General features: G+C 50.8%; 1 protein-coding gene across 2 annotated transcripts in view; it reads right to left on the bottom strand.

The window, feature by feature from the left end:
* The window catches only part of SLC44A2 (solute carrier family 44 (choline transporter), member 2), a 40,103-nt gene that overhangs the window by 6,685 nt on the left and 13,212 nt on the right, over window positions 1-20,206 (bottom strand). The window contains exons 2-22 of one of the 2 annotated variants that reach the window (XM_015565332.1): window positions 20,061-20,109; window positions 17,496-17,569; window positions 17,292-17,376; window positions 16,256-16,340; window positions 15,961-16,071; window positions 15,829-15,889; window positions 15,616-15,739; window positions 15,416-15,499; window positions 15,208-15,320; window positions 13,369-13,500; window positions 13,172-13,271; window positions 13,002-13,094; window positions 12,739-12,826; window positions 11,894-12,156; window positions 11,736-11,830; window positions 11,137-11,240; window positions 10,987-11,035; window positions 10,770-10,865; window positions 10,529-10,617; window positions 9,307-9,391; window positions 7,884-8,520 (exon numbers count right to left, since the gene is read on the bottom strand). In XM_015565332.1, coding sequence (XP_015420818.1) covers window positions 8,414-8,520; window positions 9,307-9,391; window positions 10,529-10,617; window positions 10,770-10,865; window positions 10,987-11,035; window positions 11,137-11,240; window positions 11,736-11,830; window positions 11,894-12,156; window positions 12,739-12,826; window positions 13,002-13,094; window positions 13,172-13,271; window positions 13,369-13,500; window positions 15,208-15,320; window positions 15,416-15,499; window positions 15,616-15,739; window positions 15,829-15,889; window positions 15,961-16,071; window positions 16,256-16,340; window positions 17,292-17,376; window positions 17,496-17,569; window positions 20,061-20,109 — 2,087 coding nt within the window. In that variant the 3' untranslated portion in view covers window positions 7,884-8,413. Of the gene's footprint in view, window positions 1-7,883; window positions 8,521-9,306; window positions 9,392-10,528; window positions 10,618-10,769; window positions 10,866-10,986; window positions 11,036-11,136; window positions 11,241-11,735; window positions 11,831-11,893; window positions 12,157-12,738; window positions 12,827-13,001; window positions 13,095-13,171; window positions 13,272-13,368; window positions 13,501-15,207; window positions 15,321-15,415; window positions 15,500-15,615; window positions 15,740-15,828; window positions 15,890-15,960; window positions 16,072-16,255; window positions 16,341-17,291; window positions 17,377-17,495; window positions 17,570-20,060; window positions 20,110-20,206 lie in introns of those variants that run through there. The other variant, XM_015565331.1, reaches the window with a different exon arrangement.

Below are 20,206 nucleotides of genomic sequence, written 5' to 3'. Positions count from 1 at the left end.
CTGCTCTGCCTCTGTATCTATTTTTGTTCATCAGTTTATAATGGTCTTTATTATCCATAAATGAGTGAGATCATGGTGTTTTTTTCTTTTTTTGACTGGCTTATTTCACTTAGCATAATGCTCTCCAGTTTCATCCATGCTGTTGCAAGTGGTACGAATTCCTTCTTTTTTACAGCTGCATAGTATTCCATTGTGTAGATGTACCACAGTTTTCTAATCCATTCATCTGCTGATGGGCACTTAGGCTGTTTCCAGAACTTCACTATGGTAAATTGTGCTGCTATGAACATAGGGATACATATATCCTTTCTGATTGGTGTTTCTGGAATAAAATCATTTTTTAAAAATGGTTAAGGTGAAAAAAACAACAAAAGAAAAAATCGTTATGGTGTTTTTATGTGTATTTTATAACAATTTTTAAAATTAAAATAAAAAATGGAGTGAAAGTGAAACTAAGTGTGGCCACCTCATGTGAGCTACAGGATGTGGAGAGTTGTGGGAAAAAAATACACATATAGTCAGACACAGTGATGCTAGCTTTGGGCCAAGTGTGGGGCCTAAACCACCTTATGGTCATCTTCACCTGCCAGGATGCTCACCGGGCCCTAGTTCTTGCTCTCTCATCCCACAGAGCAGCTATCTGTGACTTTTGCCTGCTGGTCCCCCTCATTCTGAGGATTGAGACTTGCCTTTGGGGAGCAACCTCTCCTCCACTTTGTCCTGCCCCCCTGCCTTTGCCCTGGGTCTGGCCCATCAGAAGCCCATGGCTCCCCTGGTCCAGTGACTGGTTGGAGATGACATTTTGCTGAAACGGGCCAAAGGAGAGGCAGCTCTAGAATTTGCCTCCAATCATCTTGGAAGTTCTTTCTGCCGGTGCCACTGGGAGGATGCAGGCCCATGGTACACAGCTTGATGTGTCCTTTAACACCTTACTCCAAATGTTCAGCCAAGCACCCTCTCACCTCAGGGCCTTTGTCCTGGCTGTTTCCTCTGTCTGAAGCACTCTTCCCTCCATATACAGAGCTCCCTCCTTCTCTCAGCTAACTCTCCTGCCCTGATCATCATTTCTTAAAGGGCACTGTCCAATTGCCCTGCTGTATTTTTCTTCAAAGTGTTTATTATCACCTCTTCAACGGTTCTTAATCTGTGGGTCGAGACCCCTTTGGCGGTCGAACGACCCTTTCACAGGGGTCGCCTAAAACCATCCTGCATATCAGATATTTACATTACGATTCATAACAGTAGCAACATTACAGTTATGAAGTAGCAACGAAAATAATTTTATGGTTGGGTCACAACATGAGGAACTGTATTTAAAGAGCCAGAGGTTGAGAACCACTGATACATATTTAGTTGCTGTCTCCCTTGTTAGATGGTAAACTTGATGAGACCGGGCAACAAGGTCCTCGTTCACTCCTGTATATCTACTATGTGAAGTGTCTGGCTTAGAGCGCTTGCCACAGCAGGTGAGGGAATGCATGGGTCTCCCCCCACACCTGTGCCCCACTATGCCCAGGTCAGTCCAGCCTCACAGATAGATGAGCCAAAGGGAACTCCCCACATCCCTTAATCCACTTTTTTATTATTATACATTTGTAGTTTTTAAAAAATATATTTTTATTGATTTCAGAGAAGAAGGAAGAAGGAGAGAGAGAGATAGAAACATCAATGATGAGAAAGAATCATTGATGGGCTGCCTCCTGCACGCCCCCCATAAGGGATCGAGCCCACAACCTGGGCATATGGCCTGCACCAGAATCAAACCTGAGACCTTTCATTTTGCAGGCCAACACTCTGTCCACTGAGCCAAACTGGCTAGGGCCCTTAATCCACTTTAAAAAAATTAAGGTGTAATATCTGCAATCATAAGTGTACAGCGTGGCATATATTTTTATAGTATACACCTGTGTCAACACCACCCCAATCAAAATAAGGAACATTGTCTCCACCCCAGGAAGTTCCTTCCTGCCCGTCCTAGCCAATCCCCAGCCCTTTTCTTCCATCCTCAGGGTTAGCTTTACCTGTAGTAGAATGTTACAGGATTGGAAACATACAGCATGGCCTTTTTAAAAAATATATATTTTATTGATTTTTTTAGAGAGGAAGGGAGAGGGATAGAGAGTCAGAAACATTGATGAGAGAGAAACATCGATCAGCTGCCTCCTGCACACTCCCTACTGGGGATGTGCCCACAACCAAGGTACCTGCCCTTGGCCGGAATCGAACCTGGGACCTTTCAGTCCGCATGCAGGCCCACGCTCTATCCGCTGAGCAAAACCGGTTAGGGCAGCATGGCCTTTTCTGTGTCTGTTGGTTTTCTGGGCCACATCGGGCATTCGGCCAGCCTGTAACTGGTTGGCACACCTGTGCCTGCATGCCTCCCACTGGCCTCATCCTGGGTCACTCTGAGTCTGTACCTCTCAGAGCTGTAAACCACAGGAATGAATGCTGGCCAATCCAAGCGGAAAAGATCTTGAATAAAGCCTGTTGGTAACTCAGACCATCCAGGAGGGCAGCTGTCCGGCGACACAGTGAAGAAACCATTATGGAGCTGACCTGACCGGGGGGGGGGGGGCAATACACAATAATCTGAAGTACATCATATGTCCCCTGGAGGCAAGAGCAACGGACAAAAATAAGGAGGGAGGGCGGTTGGAGCTGGGCTGGGGTAGATGCAATTCTAAGTCAGACAGCGCACAGGAAAATCCCTATGGGGAGCTGAGGGATGGAGGGCAAGCAGATTACTGGGAGAAGAGCCTTCCAGGCAGAGAAAACGGGCCGTGCAAAGCCCTAGAGGTGGACTATGCTTATAGAAGCAGCAGCAAGGAGGATCCAGGGGCTGGAGTGGGCAAGTGAGGGAGGCGGGGAGGAAAGGACATTCAGGAGACAGCAGGTAGTCCTGGCAGAGCCCTGTGGACCCCCATGCGGACAGTGGCTTTCACTCTGAGCGCACTGAGAGCTGTGGGAGGTTTTGGGGGAGTGAAGGGATCGGATCTGTCCTGCACCCCTCCCTTGCACACGCCTTCAAGTGTCTGCATGCCTGTCATCCCAGCTAAATCCAATTCTCTGCCTGTACCTCTCACCTTCAAAGTTGGTGGGACGGCAGGGGGTGGGGGGGAGAAAGAACCCCCCCCACAACCTCCCTAACATTCCTCGTTTATGTGGTGCTTTCCCATGCAACGGGATGATTTCTCGTACTTTCTTCTCACAGCTTCCAACACCTCCCTACACTCCACACTCAGCTGATGGTCTTGCTTCTTATTTCCCAAGAAAACAGTCCCTGTGGGCATATTATTCTGCCACCATAGCCAGGAGCACTTGTGCCTATATTCCCTACCTTCCACTTAGCCCCAGATGCCCCTCTCTGGTCCTCCCTTGCATCCACTTTTTCTTCTCTCCCCAGGGCTCAGACTTCACCCTGTCTACCTAAGCACGTCAAACTCGCGGCCCGCGGGCTGCATGCGGCCCACAACGAATATTTTTGCGGCCCAGCCAATATAACGTAAGAAACATGTTAATTAAAATTTTGTAACTTAATTTTTACAACATCCTGTTATGCATAATTATTTTTTAAATATATTTTTATTGATTTTAGAAAGGAAGGGAGAGGGATAGAGAGATAGAAACATCAATGATAAGAGAGAATCATTGATCCCCTACTGGGGATTGAGCCCACAACCCAGGCATGTGCCCTTGGCCGGAATCAAACCTAGGACCCTTCAGTCCCCAGGCTGATGCTCTATCCCAGTGATGGCGAACTGTGACACGCGTGTCAGAGGTGACGCGCGAACTCATTTTTGTGGTTGATTTTTCTTTGTTAAATGGCATTTAAATATATAAAATAAATATCCAAAATATAAGTCTTTGTTTTACTATGGTTGCAAATATCAAAAAATTTCTATATGTGACACGGCACCAGAGTTAAGTTAGGGTTTTTCAAAATGCTGACACGCCGAGCTCAAAAGGTTCGCTATCACTGCTCTATCCACTGAGCCAAACCAGCTAGGGCTGTACATAATTATGAACAACGAACTACAATGTTCACTAGTGACTGATTACTATAATCATGTTGCATTCATTTCCCTTACGTACCTTACATGCAGCGAATATTTTAGCAGCCTGTTGCCACATCATTTGTCTTGTACTGACTTGTCTGTTGTGCGCAACAGAAATAGATGCTTCTCTCTCATCGATGTTTCTAACTCTCTAACCCTCTCCCTTCCTCTCTGTGAAAATCAATAAAATATATATATTTAAAAAAAGAAAAAAGAAAACTGAAGCTTTTGTTTTTTTGTGGCCCGCATACACTTACACCTTTTTTATTTGGCCCCTGTTAGCCTTTGAGTTTGACATGCTTGGTCTACACTCACTTCCCAGGTGACCTCAGGAAGCCCGATGACTTGAAAGACCTTCAAAACACTGAGCATTCCTGGTTGCATGCCTCCAGCTTGGGAACCCTCCCTGAAGCTCAGGCCACACACGTCCAACCATTTGTGTGACGACTTCCCTTGGAAATGTTACACTCGGCGGGTCCAAAATCAACCTCCCTGTACAGAACACTGTCCTGCCGGGATCCCTTTGCTTCTGTCTTATTGTTTCTCTGCATCATTGCCAGGGTTTTGTGTGCTTTTGCCTGACGGCCTGCACCTGTAACTCTGGGAGCACTACCCTGGGGGAACACTACCCTGGGCTCTGGGCCGTTTGCTACACATTCAGAGGATCAGAAGTGCCCGGGAGCTTAAATGTTCCCCTTGGGTGACCTTCAGTCAAGGACTTACCAACGTAGGACAACTCGAAAATAGAACATCCTCCAGAGCTCCCTGCAGGGTCAGGCAGCGGGCGCCCCCTGCAGGATTCTGCCTGAGCTTGCTCCCCAACAGCTCTGCTTACTCTTGTTTCTTTGGCTCCTCTTCTTCTCTCACATGTCACATATGATCAAGCAGGTCAGCTCCATCTTCAAATGACATCCCAAACTGGCACGCTTTTCATCACCCTCACCAAGACCACCTGCGTCCAGCCCATTATCAGCGTGTCCCGGAACTAGCGCAGTAGCCTCCTAATTGGTCTCAGTGCTCTGTTTTCTATCAGACGGTCTTTGCACACAGCAGCCAGAGGGCTGTGAGCATGCATAAAAGACAGGGAACTTAAATGCTAACAGCAGTCACTAATACTGTGCACCTTCCCCTGGGGCAGGTGCTATGCTAAGTAAAGTAAGCTCTTTACATTCATTCAGTTGTACCAGGCACTCTATATCCTGTCCTGGGATCAGGTGGTAAAGGAGAGGCACGAACCCTAGCCGGTTTGGCTCAGTGGATAGAGCGTCAGCCTGGGGACTGAAGGGTCCTGGGTTCGATTCCCGGTCAGGGCACATGCCTGGGTTGCAGGCTTGATCCCCGATGGGGGACGTGTAGGAAGCAGCCGATCAATGATTCTCTCTCATCATTGATGTTTCTCTCTCTTCCTCTCCATTACTCTCTGAAATCAATAAAAATATATTTAAAAAAGAAGCAGCAGCAGAGGCACGACCTGGGTCCCCTTTGAGCTGACATTCTGGGTGAGAAGTTTGATACGTAGAAAGTAAAAACACAGATAAATAATTGCAGATTGTGACCAGTGCCATGAAGGAAATGAATGCCGCGACCTTCACGGCTAGGGCTCAGGGTCTGAAGGAGGGGCTGACGCACAAATGAAAACACTAGACAAGAAATATGAACTAGAAGGCATGGGGGCCAGGTGGAGACCTCTCTCTTGGAGAGGCACACCGAGACCTGGCCTTGTCCGCTAGTTATTCAGTTTTAGATACACATCTTGTTCTCAGTAAAGCACGGCAAACAGGGAGGAGGCAGACCGTCTCTGAGGTCAGTAAAGATCGGTAAAGATCAGCAAGGTTCAGTAAACATTTACTCTGAGGTTATTAGGTCAGGAAATTGCTTCGAGCCACCACTAAGTCAACAGAACAACGGTGCTTGGCATTAGCCCTGCTAATGCCCAAGGTCCATCGGCCTTCCTCGTTCCTTGGTGCACTCTCATGATAGTATCGGCAGTGGATGGCTTCCCGCAAAACAGGTTGACGTGGTTGTCACCAAGAGAGGCCAACTTTAGGTGAGCAGGGAAGGCTGCCTGGAGGAGGTGACCCCTAAGCTAAAAGTGGAAGGATGAGGAGCTAACCATGCAAAAAACCAGGTGGAGAGCATTGGAGGCACAAGCCCTGGGGCCAGAGTAGCTGGATGAACCAGCAAGGGGAAGGTGATGGGGCAGAGGGGGCAGGGCCTATGGGCTGCAGTGAGAACTTTGGCTTGTACTCTGAATAAGGTGGGAGCCCTGGGTGGCTCTTGAGCAGAGGTGCGAACTCATTCAGTTGTTCACAGGTCCCCTTCTGCACCTGTCAGGGGAACATGATGGCAGGAGCTAGGGACCAGCGCGAGGGACTGTATAGTCCAAGTGAGTGATAATGAGGGCTGAGGGCTGAAGATATGGGGAGAAGTGGGCATGTTTAGGAAATATTTTGGAGGTGAGGCTAACAGGAGCTGCGGTAAGTAAAAAATACTTGAAGCTGGAGATGAACAAGGAACCCAGAGAACCTTAGTACAGGTTAGCGGGTGTGGGCTTTAGGGTCAAGGAAACCTGGCCCCGTTCCTGCTGGTGAGGCAACCTCTTTGCCTTAATAAACTTACTAAAGGGAGAGCAATAGAAGCAAGGTATGGTATGCAGATAGGAAGTACTAAAAATAAAAAATAAATAAAAAATGGTGGCTGCTTAAGAAAAAATTCCAGGCAAAGGCATATACTAGTAGGAGTAAGAAAGGCAGTAAACATGGTGGGGCACTTGGCTTAGAGGCGATGGTGACAGCTGGCAGCAGGGGGCAGCGGCGAGCTTCCAGGCACCCTGGCAGGGTGCCACTTTCCAGATCCAAATGAGCTCAACGGTGGCACCTGAGGTGCCTGGGCCAGGGGACAAAGCAGGCCTTGGGACAAGCCCAGGCCATGTGACTGAAGAGGGGGAGACGGGAAGTGGAGAGCGGGGCGGGGGTGGGAGGTGAATAGCCCGTGGCCGCCTTCTGGAGTCCAGGCACCAGAACCTAATAAGGGACATTTGTTCAGGAGAAACCTGAGCTGCTTGCACGGTGGAATTCAGGCGGAGACGGGGGCCAGCAGACAGGGCTTCCTGGACCCCTTCCCCTGGATACAGTCACCCCAGCTCAGAGAATTCCAGGGCTATACCAGCTGGGGTTCTTCTTACCAGCCTCCCGCGGCCCCCACAAACACTCCAGGCTTGGGCTCTGTTACAATAGGCACTTTATTAGTGGTTGGAATGCAGTTACACGCAGGGATGTGTGGACAGAACAGGGAGGGAGGTGGGAGGACTGGCAACAGGCGCAGGACACGGAGACCCCAGGTGGGAATCTCTCCCTCTCGGGGATCCTGGGACTGTGCTGATGAACAAAGACATGTAGTCGGGGGCCTTAGGATATGGCGGAGAGGAAACCAGGAAACCAGGTCCTGAGTTCAACTAATTTGGCAAAAGGATCCTCAAGATGAGGTGACGGGGCAGGGAGGTCTGGCGTGCAGGCAGCATTTGCCTTGCACCCCTTCCCCTGAAATTGTCCCTTAGGTGGATTCAGTTTCTTTTCTCTCTTTACAAAGAGAGCTGTGTCCATCTTGCCAGCCAGTTCCCATCAGGCAGCTATCAGTGGTCTCCTCCCTCCTGCTCCAAGCAGCCTCCCAGAATAGTCTCACTCCCTCATCTCCCAGCAACCACCAGGGTGCCCTGCTGCCCCCATGCCAGGAGACAACCCCCTGGGCACGAATACACACCCCGCTGCAGCCATACCAGATAACAGAAGGCACTCCTCAGTGGCCCCATTTCAGCTGTCGAGACAGAAAAAAACTAATAGACCCTTTAATGCATAGCCAGGTTAAAAAAAAAAATAGTAAAGAAACACATGTGGCAGCCTGCGTGCCAGTTGTTCAGCTCTGGAGAGGGGGCTCCGTCCTGGCCTGAGCAGATGTGCGTGAAGGAGGGCCTTCGGGAGCTGGAGCTGACTGTGGCCATGGCTCCCGCAGACACAAACACCGTCCTGCCATAAGAGGGAACAGGAAGCGGGAGGCAGCCCACAGAGGCTGGGCCCCATCGCAGGCCAGACATATCAAGAGCCCTCATGGGACTCCTTCCCATCCCGGCCAGTGAGGGCTGGAGCGATTCATTGCTCAGTCTTGGGGGGGCCGCCATGAAAACCCCGACTGCCCCTTGGCATAGGGAGGAGATGCCACCAATCTTCCGGGTCCCCATTGGATGATGGGGGGTGTGTGGCAGTGACAGGACTTCCGGTCAGCCCCAGGGGCTGGGGGTTCTGACCCAGCTGCCGAGCACCCAGCGTGAGACCTTGCAGGGAGGTGGGGGGAAGGTGGGGCCTTTAAGATTCTGCCGGCTTCTTGTTGGTCTTGTTCAAAAGCTTCTTGAGATTGGAAGACATGAAGTAAGGCCTCTCGGCCGAGCCATCATTCCTCTCTAGGTCCTCCACTGCAGAGAGAGACCCCAGAGCAGGTGGCATGAGGGGAGCTCACAGGCAGGGGCCTCGGGGGGCAGGGCGGGCAGGGGCCACAGAAGCCTCAGAGGGTTAGGAAGCAAGACACACGGGCACTGGAGAGGGGCAGCTACAGTGGGCTCGGGAATGGGACACACACGTTCCCCCACGCCCAGGCAAGGAAGCCCCGCATGCACCCCCGTCTACAGGGAGGAAACAGGGAGGCTGGCCTCCCTCCGTCTCTACTCCTCCTACTCCTCGACTTCTGCCTGCTTCCCCTCCTTCGCACTCCCCTTCAACAGGATGTCTCTCAGCTCAGGCGACATGAAGTAGGGTCGCTCCTGAGAGCCGTCATTCCTTTCCAGGTCCTCACCTGGGCTCCCCCCAGGAACCGGCAGGGGAAATGGGGTGGTCAGGAAGGGGAGGGGAAGAGGGAGGCAGGGAAGAACAGGGAAGCCAGCAGGCGTGGAAGAGAGGAAGAGAAAAGAGAAAACAAAAACAGACAGATTGAGAGACCAGAGTTAGTGGCAGCCACAGATTCCCCCCAACCAAAGCTGAAAACTCAGAAACCCCAAGGGCTCAGGGCAGGGCGTCCCAGCTGCAGCAGCTCTGTGCGCAGGGAGGAAGCTGAGAGGGCATGCCAGGGCCCAGTGAGGGACAGCCAGCCCCTGGGAAGCTGGGGGCATGTGGCAGGTGAATGTGTAGCCCCACGGGAAGGGGTTCTGCCCAGAGGGGAGAAGGGAGTTAGGGCCCAGCAAGAGTCGGGCTGAGGGGTCACTCACAGAAGCAGAGGAACAGTGTGTCCACACACATGCCGTAGACGCTGAAGAAGCCATGGGCGATCATGTAGGAGCCAATGATCACAGTCTGGGTGAGGGGACAAGAGCTGTTTCCATCCCAACTCCTGCCCAGGGCAACTCCCACCCACCCTGTCCCTCCCAGGCAGGGATCACCGTCACTCCTATGCTGTAAGCCTGTCTTAGAATAAAAATAACCTAACCCCTCAACCCTGTGGGCAGAGCCCTATTGTCCACAGGACATTATTTGCTCTCTTTGACCCCAGGGCCTTTGCACATGCTATTGCCCTGACTTAGTCTAGGGCAAACATTATTCTGCTCAAACATCAAGTCCTCAGGTAACACTCCCTCCAAGGAGTTGCCTCTGACATCTAGACCCTGTTTTATGCTCTCCTAGTACTGAGCACCCCTCCTCGGAGATCTTTGTCTAGCTGCCATTTTATGCATGTTTAGGGCAGTACAGGTTTAACGCCCACATCTCCACCAGACTGTGCCTGTCCCGATTCCTGCAATATCCCCAGCAATTTGGTGACTCACAGGCCTTGGTAGGTACCTGATAAACATTTATTGACTGACATGAGTGGACCGTAGAGAGATTAAATAACTTGCCCAAAGTTACACATCGTAGAACCAGCAAAGAGGACTAAAATAAAAATCTAGGTCATGGGGCTCCAAGGCCTGCACCTAGAGTTTGTGATGACCTAAGCCCTCCAGCACCTGTTCCCTCCCTGCCCTTATCTTCCTCTTCACTTCCTCCACACCAGTTACACTGGTTTCCTCACTGCTCTGGAACGGTCCCACCTTAGAGGCTCTGTCCTTGTTCCCTATGCTTGGTTGTTGCCTGTGCGTCCTTCAGATTTTAGATCTGATATCACCTCCTCCGTGAAACTGCCTGGACTCCCAGACTTGCACCGCAGGCTCCAAAAGGTCCCTAGAATTCTGCCCTGGGGCACGTGCCAGTCTGCAAACTCGTAGCCACCCACATCATGATTGATTTATTGATTAATGTCTATTTGTCTCTAAACTGCAGTTCTCTAGAGGGACGCCCTTCCTCCCTCTGTGGCTGGTCCATAGCAGGTGCTTCATGTTTGTGGGAATAAATAACCAATCCCCTACTTCTGACCCCCACCCTATCTGCCCAAAGGGGGCCAGGTGAGCCCCAACTCCTCCTTCCCCCCGACACCCACCCATCCCCAAAGTTCCATACCAGTATAGGGACCCAGTAATAATTGAGGGGCGGTGCTGTGTCCTGTATGATCCTAATACGGTGGGTGAAGAAGAAGAAAGCCAGGATCCCTGGACAGGGGGAGAAAACCGAGATGGTTGAGGGTTTTGGCTAAGGGAAGTAGCCCCCTGCCCAGAGAAGCCCAACCCACCACAGAAGAAGACATGGGGACCCCACAGCCCAATGGGCTTCCTCGCCGGAAGGCTGGGTGAGCAGCACTCACCCACACTGCCCACAATCAGAAGTTTGCCCAACAGGAAGAGGAAGTCAGTGACTTTGTCCAGGACAGCCACTCTGCAAGGGAGAGTGAGGAGCAGGTGTGAATGTGGGCTCAGGGGCCGGGGGGGGGGGGGGGGGGGGGGTGAGGGGGGGGCTTGCCGATTTATGATTTTGAAATATGACTTTAGTTATAGTTGTAGGAAATGGGTTGCAGAGGAGAGAAACAGCGTTCTTGGCCGAGGTGCAGAAGTTGGTACCATAGATGGCGATCTGGCGGGAGGAGAAGGGAAGGATCAGGGCGCCCAGTGGGAACGAGGGCCCCGCCCTTCCAGGAAGAGCTGGTGGGTTGGTATGGGTCCCAGGCCACTGACCATGATGTAGGCATTCCTATTGAGGAATCTGATGAACTTCTCCAGGCACCAGAAGCAGCATTTGAGACAGGTCATGAGGAACTTGGCAAACTTGTTGTCAGCAGCTGGGAGAAAATGGAGGGATGTGAAGGTGAGGGAACACCACCACCATCACCCCCCTGCAGCCCCCCTCCCGCCCTCGACACACACCTCCTCATTACTAGCACACACCCCTGCACAGTACAGGACTCCCAGAGCCCACCTTCTCAAAGAGACAAGGAAAGGAGAGCCTCCATCCAGGACCCTTGGAGGGCATGCCCCCCATGAGGGACCCAATCTTGAAGCTTTTCAGCCCAGCCTCCAAGACAGGAACCAATCACAACCCATACCACTGCTTGGGCCCCGCCTCCCACAGACACCAATCCCTGTAGGCTTCCATGGTACAACCCATCACCTCCATGGCAGGAACCAATCACCCACGTCTTTCAGCTCTACCTGCCCATAGTCAGAAACCAATCACTATCCCACACAAGCCTTGCCCTCAAGCAAGAACCAACTCTGACCTCCCCCAGTTCTGCCTCCCCAGTTGAAGGCCAAAGCCCACAGCACAGGGGCCTCACCTTTCAGGCGCTGATCCAGGTACTCCAGCATCACGCGGATGATCTGCACGATGGCCAGAATGAGGGCACCAAAGGCCAGGGAGCCCGTGTGGTACCTGCAGGCCACGGGCATGGTCAGTGTACCCCCACCCCCACCCCCAGCCCATCTGGGGTCCCACCTGAGTGCCCGGCTGAAGGAGGAGAAGAGCGGGAAGGCAGGCAGGTCATCTGGCTTGTGCAGGGCCCAGTAGTAAGAGGCAAAGGCCCCAGCTAGTGTGACCTGGCCCAGCGCCAGCACGAAGTTGGCCAGCCAGAAGAACATGAAGGCATTGAAGATCTGTAGGCCCAGCAAGGCCCGGTGGTAAGCTGACTCACCACCATAGAAGGCGAACTGGCAGTGGGCTCCAGGGCATAGGCGGGACTCGTTGGAGGAGGGGAAGGTCTGGGGAGAAATGCAGAACCCAGTCACAACATAGGGACCCGGGGTTCAGAGTGGGCTCTGGGCATCAGGTCTGGGTCAGCTGATGCTGACCATAGGGTGGGACAGGAGTCACGGGGATCAGAGTTAAGGGGCTGGGGGTTCAGGACTGGGACTTGTATAAGGGGTTCTAGAAGCAAGACTAGGGATCATGGAACAAAATCAGTGGGTGTCAGTGAGGTAGCCTAGGCTATTTGGGGGGGTCAGGGTGGGGTCCCGTGTCAGTGGAGTGGCCATAGGGACAGGACAGGAGTGGCAGAGGTCAGCATAATGATCGCAGGGGTCAGGATAGGGGCTTGTGGAAGGCAAGGAAGGGTTCTAGAAGCAAGAACTGGCCATCGCTGGGTTAAGACAGCGGTATGGGAGCTACCAAGTTGGATCTCTTCCCCGCCATACCCCCACATCCAGCACAGGGTAGACGGCAGGCACCAATTGTTTGTTGAACGGTCCCAAAGTTGGGATGAGAGGTTTCAGATCCTCGATGGGCTGCTGGGGAAATAGCTCCCTCCCAACACCCCCTGTGCCCCCAAACCTCTGGATACCCACCTCAGGGCTGCAGGTTTTCCCATTAACTGGGCAGGTGTTGACATCCCCGAAGATTTTATAAATCGCTTCGTTGGAAGTGGACAGGAAGCTGGGAGCTTGTTAAGGAATCTCTGAGGTCTGAGATTAGGGACCCCAGGGGCTTGTGAGAAAGCGTCCCTTCCCCCACCAAGTTTTGGGCCTGCCCCCAAGCTGCAGGTCACTTCCAGGCGAGTGTGGTCTTTGGCCATCCCCCGGGGCCGGAATCGGGGCATGACAGTGGATACACGGCCGTGCTGGCCCAGTAGGCGATGCAAAGGCACAGCAGGAAGAAGGTGACCAGCGGGTACAGCAGGGAGCACATCACATATCCCACAGCCCTGGAGGGGAGCAGAGATATGGGCATGAGGGACCGAGCAGCCCTGGCGCCACCCATGCCTGACCCCCTCACACCCACCTGCTGGCTTCTTTGATGAGGGCAATGGCGATGAGAATTCGCTTCCGGAGAAAGATGAGCAGCAAGATGATGATAACCTCAAGGATGCTCAGAATGATCACTGTCGGGGGCAGAGGGTGGCCACGTCTGCCAGCTGCCTAGGCTCCCACTCCCTCCCGTGCCCAGCTGGGGGCAGGAATGGGGGGGGTTGGACTCACTGAAAGCCATCCAGGTCTGCCTCAAGTGCAGGTACACGCGGAGGTCTGTCTGAAAGCCGAGATCCACCAGGGAGATGTCGGAGCCGGCTTCCCCACGCAGTCGGGCGTACTCCATGTAGCAGTGAAATATACCTGCACAGGGGGGTCGCCCTGCTACAGCACACCCACTGCTCCGCCAATGGAGCACAGCGGGTGCCACCGCCCCAGTGTAGCAGAAGCAGAAATGGAGGCTGAGAGGGGCTGCCATTGCTTGCTCCGTCTCCGAGCTTTTGCACTAGCTCTTCCCGCTTCTGATACATTCTCTCCCCAACTGATCCTTCGTATCCTCCTGTGCTGAAATGTCGCCTTCTCGTGAGACCTTCCAGAAGCCTTTCCCCTTCCTAGAATCTTACCCTCTCACACTCCAACGTCTTATCCCCCTGCTCTGCTTTGATGTCCTAGAGGGTTTTCTGTGTTTTGTTTTGTTTTCTTGTCCATCTCCTCCATACCTCCAGGAATATAACTCCACAGGAGCAAAAATTTGTCCTGTTTTATTCAACGCTACAATCCCAGCACCAAGAAAACTGCCCAGGATACAACAGACACTCAGTACATGTTTAATGAATGAATGAATAGGTGTCAGGGCGCTGGATGGTCTGAGGCTTTTCTGACCCCCTTGCAACTCTGTAACAATGATTCATGGGTAGTAAGGGAGGACATGGGTGTTAACGTCCAGTGGGGTAGCATTAGGAATTTTCAGCATTCCTCTTAGCTCTTTGTAGCAGAAAACTGTAAAATACAGATAAAGTAAAAAAAAAAAAAAAAAGTCTATTTGCCTAAAATGCCAGCATCCAGATAGAAACTACTATTAACATGAATATTTTAATATCTGTGTCCTCAGATTGGGTTGCATATCAGGCCATCTTTCCAAATGGAAAGTTTAAATGAATAAATAGGCCCTGCCCAGTGGGGCTCCGTTGGTTGAGCATCGTCCCATACACCAAAAAGGAGTTGCCAGTTGAGTCCTGGTCAGGGCACATGCCCAGGTTGTGGGTTCAGTCCCAGAACGTAAGGGAGGCAACCAATCCATGTTTCTCTCTCATATCAATATTTCTCTCTCTCTCTCTCTCAAATCAATTAAAGCTTTTTTTAAAGCCTCTATAAAAAAGAATAATCAGAATATAAAGCACTGGGCTTTGAGCTTGGCCTGTTGGTTCCTTCAGTCTCAGCTCTCTCCATCTCCTCCGCATACTACTTCCTTCTCATTAAGCCTCCTAACTAGTAAATATTAATTATCCCCATTTTATAGAAGAAGAAATTGAGGCACCGGGGGGTTGAGTCACTTGCCCAAGGTCACAGAGTGAGGAGTTGGCAAAACTGGCATTTGAACCCCCAGCTTTCTGGTGCCAGAGCATGTATCATTAGCCACTGTCCTAAGTAGTCTCCTTGCGAATGCCTTTTGGTGTCATAAAATACAGATCCGGGCCCAGTTTGGAAGACTACGATTTAGCCCATAGGTGGAGGACAAGGTAGAGGACATCTGATGGCCTAGAACAGTGGTTCTCAACCTTCTGGCCCTTTAAATACAGTTCCTCATGTTGGGACCCAACCATAAAATTATTTTCGTTGCTACTTCATAACTGTCATGTTGCTACTGTTATGAATCGTCATGTACATGTCTGATAGGCAGGATGGTCTTAGGCGACCCCTGTGAAAGGGTCATTCGACCGCCAAAGGGGTCTCAACCCACAGGTTGAGAACCGCTGGCTTAGAAGATGCTTAATGGGGCAATGCCAGGTCAAAGGGCATGAGCATTTGGCGGACTCTGAGGAGGGGAGGGGGAAGAGAGGGGAGACGTACCGTAGCCCAGGACTAGAATCACCATGACGATCATCACCCAGACCATAATGCCAGCCAGGAAGCGGAGCAGCACGATGAACAGGAGGCTCATCACCATGGCGATGACCAGGCCTCTGAGGGATAAAATGGGGGGGCATGAGCGGTCCCCACCCTCTCACCAGCCTCAGACGGTCCAGCCCAGAAAAGGCCGCCATTCCTCCCATCTTACATGACTATCCAGTACCAGGAGACAGTGTAATCTTCAAATATCCGCATGGCCAGCTGCCGCGCCTCCAGGACCCCATTGGCCTTCCTGGGGTAAGGCATACGAGGGTGGCGTCAGACCCCTCCCTGATGGGTCCAGCCCCATGGGATGCTCTGTCCCACCCGGGAAAGCACAATGCCAGTGTGGTGGGCTGCAGTCCTCACTTGGCGCCCTCAACCAGCTCAGTGATGTTTTTCCGAACGCCGTCCCCGTCCTCATAGGTCGTCGCGTTGCCCACCATGAGGACCCCCTTATGGGCGTGGATGGCTGGGAAGCATCGTTGGGCCACTAGATGGAGCAGGGGATGGGACAGCAGTCAAGCTGAGCCCCTGACACCTCCCCACACCCCACCAGGGCTCACGGGACCCCAGACTCACGCGGGGTGCTAGGAGTGAGGACAGGGGGGCAGTCGCCATCCCGAAGCACTTCGGCCACACCCTGTGGAGAGAGGGGAAGGTTAACCCCCCAGACCAGCACGCTCTGCCTGGCCCTGCCTAGGCTCCCCTCACCTTGTTGTTCTGGAAGCCAGGCACGCAGAACTGCTTGTAGTACTCAAAGTCCGGGGAACCGCGAGCATTCAGATAGGTGAGGTATCGGTTGGGGCACTTCTCCACGCAGATCTTGGGGGAGCAGGAGGCAGGGTTGGGTGGGGTCAGACACCTGATCCCCCCTCAAAATAGAAGTTCCGCCTCCCATTCACCAGGGAAAAAGAAAAAACTGGGTGAGAAGTCATCACTACAGGAGAAAAAGGACCTAGTGTTGGAAAAAGGGGACAGGAAAGGGGGTGGGGAGGGGACAGGTTACCTGGGGGGTGGGACACTGGAATTCCAGCAGGACGAGGGGGCTGGCGCACTTCACGATGTTGAAATAAAACAGGAAGGGCTTGTTCCTGGGGTTGGGAAAGGGAGATGGACACTGTCAAGACTTCTCAACCACCCTATAGAAATTCCTATCCTATCCTATGTAATAAAGAGCTAATATGCAAATGGTTGTCATGCCCTCGCACCCTCACACCAGGGCCAGGGGGGACCTGAGGCTGTGACCCCTGCCCTGTGGGGCTTGATGGGGGTGGGGCCGGCCGGGTCTGGGTCTGGCGTGATTTTGAGGCACAAGCAGGTGGGCGGGGACTTGACTCTGGGTCCCCCAGGCTCTAACAGGAGGGAGATTTTCATATACATTTTACTCATTTTCTTTAATCTCTGACACTTCTATTATAGAGAAAGGGCAAATAGCAATATTAAAATATTTCCTCTAATTAATTCCCTTTTAATGTGCATGAATTTTGTGCACTGGGCCGCTAATATCTTAATGAAAGCAACAACAACAACAATAACTGCAGCAGCAGCAACTTCCTGTCAAGTACTTTCTAAGCTCTGAACACATATAGGCTCATCTAACCAGCACAAACAGCCTTATTAGAGGGGGACTGTTAGAATCCCCAGTTTGGAGATGAGGAAAATAGGTTCAGAGAGGCGGAGACACATGCCCTACGTCACACAGGCAGGGAGTGACATAACCCTCACATGTACAGGTGAAATGAAAGAATTCCCTCTTTTACCTCAGCTGTCATGACCGACATCAGATCCCATAACATCTCCTCTCTGTCTCTCCCCTAAAACGTGGGCCTCCAGAGGACAAGGCTCTTAATGTCTCAGTTAATGCGGTGTCCCCAAGGCCTAGTACAGTGGCTGGGGATGGTGGGAGTTTTATAAATATTTGTTGACTGGACTAGCGGATGGCTGGAAGTAGGAGAAGCCTAGAACCTTCTCCCCAGAGCTCATGAAGCCCTCCTGCCCACTCCTCTCCCCAGACCCACCAGGCAATAAGGAGCTGGACTTACGCATTTTTTGTGCCCTTCTGCCCGCAGAACTCGCCTCGGCTATCGGTGGGGTAGATCACCTTTCGAGGGTCTCCATGGGTCCAAGCTGTGGAGGAATCCAGAGCCACTGAGGCACTGCCTGCCACTCCTCACCCACTCCTGACCCAGAGGCTGTGGCCTCCCTCTCCCCCTGGAACCCTCAGCCCTGTTCCCTCCTCCACTCACCTATGATCCCCACGGCCACGTAGCCCACGATGGCCAGGAGGAGGAACACACAGCAAATGATGTCTGTGCAGCCCCTGGGAGCAAGAGACAGTGTCAGGGTGGGCGTCTTGGTGCCCTGAGGATCGGAGACCCAGGGGACCCGGTGCACCCGCTTACACCCATGTGTGATTTGGACATGTTCCTGACTTACGCAGATGCTATACCGAAGGGCACGTACACTTTACATTTTAATGCGTAATGGCACAGCGTCCTCAAAGCAGGTGCAGCAGCGTGCAGCTCTCTTTTGATCGAGGGTGCCCATTTTCTCACATCGTTACCAGCCTTACATGTTTTTTTAATTTAAATTATTTTTATAAGGTTAAATATTATAGTAAAAAATAGATGAGCCCTGGCCAGGTAGTTCAGTTGGTTAGAATGTCGTCCCTTATATGCCAAGGGTGCAGGTTCGACCCCTGGTCAGGGAACATACAAGAATCAACCAATGAATACATAAATAAGTGGCACAATAAATTGATTTTTTTTCTCTCTCTCTCTCCAAAATCAATAAGTAAAAATTTAAAAAATATATGAACATGGTAAAAATTAAAACCACAAAATAGGGATGTATACAATAAATAAATAAATCCCCCCCCGCCACCCCGCCCCCCACACACACCCCTGCCTGCCCATAAGTAACCTGTTAGTTAATCCTCTGGGTTATTTATTAGGTATTAATGTTAAAAAAATTTTTTCTTAAGTGTGATGATACATTTCCTGTTCTGTGTCTTGCTATTTTTGCTTAATATTTTGAGGGATCCATATCACCACTTATGACTCGTATATTTTGTTGTTGTTATGTAAATCCTCATCAAGGATATTTTTTTTTTCCATTGATCTTTTTTCTTTTTACTATTCCTCACTTTGACTCACTGGGAAATGCCCACTGTGTCTTCAAAGCCAAGGCCAGTTAGCTTCTACCACCTCAGGCACGGATGGCCATCACCTGCCATCCTTCCTGCATACACACCTCATTCATACCTTTATTATTGCGTACTCCACAACGTCAATTATTGTGGTTAGTACTTTGCCTGGCAGAATCAGTATGAATTCAAATTGAATTTATGAATTAACAAACAAATAAGTGAATGAGTAAATAAAGCATGATGAAGACTACTAAATTAATCAAACCAGGAGACTGAGGTGACCCTAATACCTTAGCGATTTAGGCAGCAATCCAAAAAATCAAAACCTGTATGTGCCTCACGTTTACAAAATCAAAACGCAAAGGTTGTAAGCCAGAGCCCATCAATAATTTTATTAGTTCGTGCACCTTCTCTATAAAACCATCTTCCTGAGCTCCCATCAGTGGAACACGCCTAACCATTTCTGATTTGGTGCAGCCGGAGTTGAGTTTGTTTTTGCTAAAATAAACTCTTAGAATGTTTAATATGCCTCAGCTCCTCTATTAAGAAGACAGTGAACACAGTCTTCTTGCACCTACTTTTTTGAATAGATTCCTGTTTGCTTAGGGATCACAGGGCGGTGCTGGAACATTAAAACATAAATGGAGACATGGAAAAACAGTGACGATGTCATAATTAGTAGACAGGCACTTTGGTGTCTAAAACACCGCCAGACAAATACTAAAAACCCCAGCTATTTAGATCATGAGATCAGATTGATAAAGGGGGAAAGTAATGAATAACTACAATGTTTCTGGTGATTGTTCTGCTCAGATTTTCCAAGACAGTTCCGAAGACGTCAGAAAAAGTGATTTTCAGATGGAAACCTGAAGGAATTACCAGATGAGGAGTGGTAGAGGGTAGAGAAGGTATGGGTATCCACTGATCTTTTATAGAGAGTGGAAGGGAGGGAAGGGGGAAATAGAGAGAGAGAGAAATATTGATGTGAAATCGAACCTTATGGTGCAAGGGCCGAGGCTCTAACCACTGAGCAACACTAACCAAGGCGGGACTCGTACCTTTTAACAGCTGTGTAATATTAACCTAAGCATCCACTGTAACTTAGCTAACTAGTTGCAAAGGATGGATATTCAGATGGTTAGATTTCTGCCATTTTCTAAAAGATAGCTGTTGCATACATTTTTGTCCATGTGTGCAAGGTTTATGAAAACTTTTTTTTTCCCCTAGAATTTTAATCTTTGGAACAAAAACATGCACACTTAAAATGTCCACATTTCCATATTCCCTTGAAAAAACCGCAACAGTTCCTTTCAGTGCAGAACCTGTGTGTTGATCTACTTACTCTGTGCTAATCTGTGATAGGAAATTCTATCTGGTTATCGTTTTAAATGATATTCCTTTACTCTCCACTGAGTTTGAAACGTTTTTCCATAACTTCATCGCCTGCAGTACTTCTTGTCCCAGGCTTTTGCCTGAGTTTTTGTGTGTTTTTTTTAAATTCATTTGTAAGGACTCTTTATATTAAGGAAACCAATCCTTTCACCGTCAAGTTGCAAAATACTTATCCCCAGTTTGCTGGAGAACAGAGGGGGGAGTGTGAAGACACAGGGGTGGGGCAGCACGAGCAGGCACCCCTCGGCCCACAGGAACCCGGGGCGCTCACCGGTTGTAGATGGGTCCTTTGAAGGTGGGGTCGTACTTCTGCGGCGTCCCTGAAAATCACAGGCAGAGCTGTGGGCCCAGGGGCGCCGGGAGCCCAGCGCCCGCAGACGGTCCCAGGAATAAGTTCCAGAGGCGCCGCCGGTCCGC

This window comes from Myotis davidii, unplaced genomic scaffold (genome assembly GCF_000327345.1).
Source record: "Myotis davidii unplaced genomic scaffold, ASM32734v1 scaffold1439, whole genome shotgun sequence".
In the NCBI taxonomy this organism is placed as follows: domain Eukaryota; kingdom Metazoa; phylum Chordata; class Mammalia; order Chiroptera; family Vespertilionidae; genus Myotis; species Myotis davidii.
The sequence above is the reverse complement of the archived record's forward strand: the minus strand, read 5'-3'. Positions and strand labels throughout refer to the sequence as shown.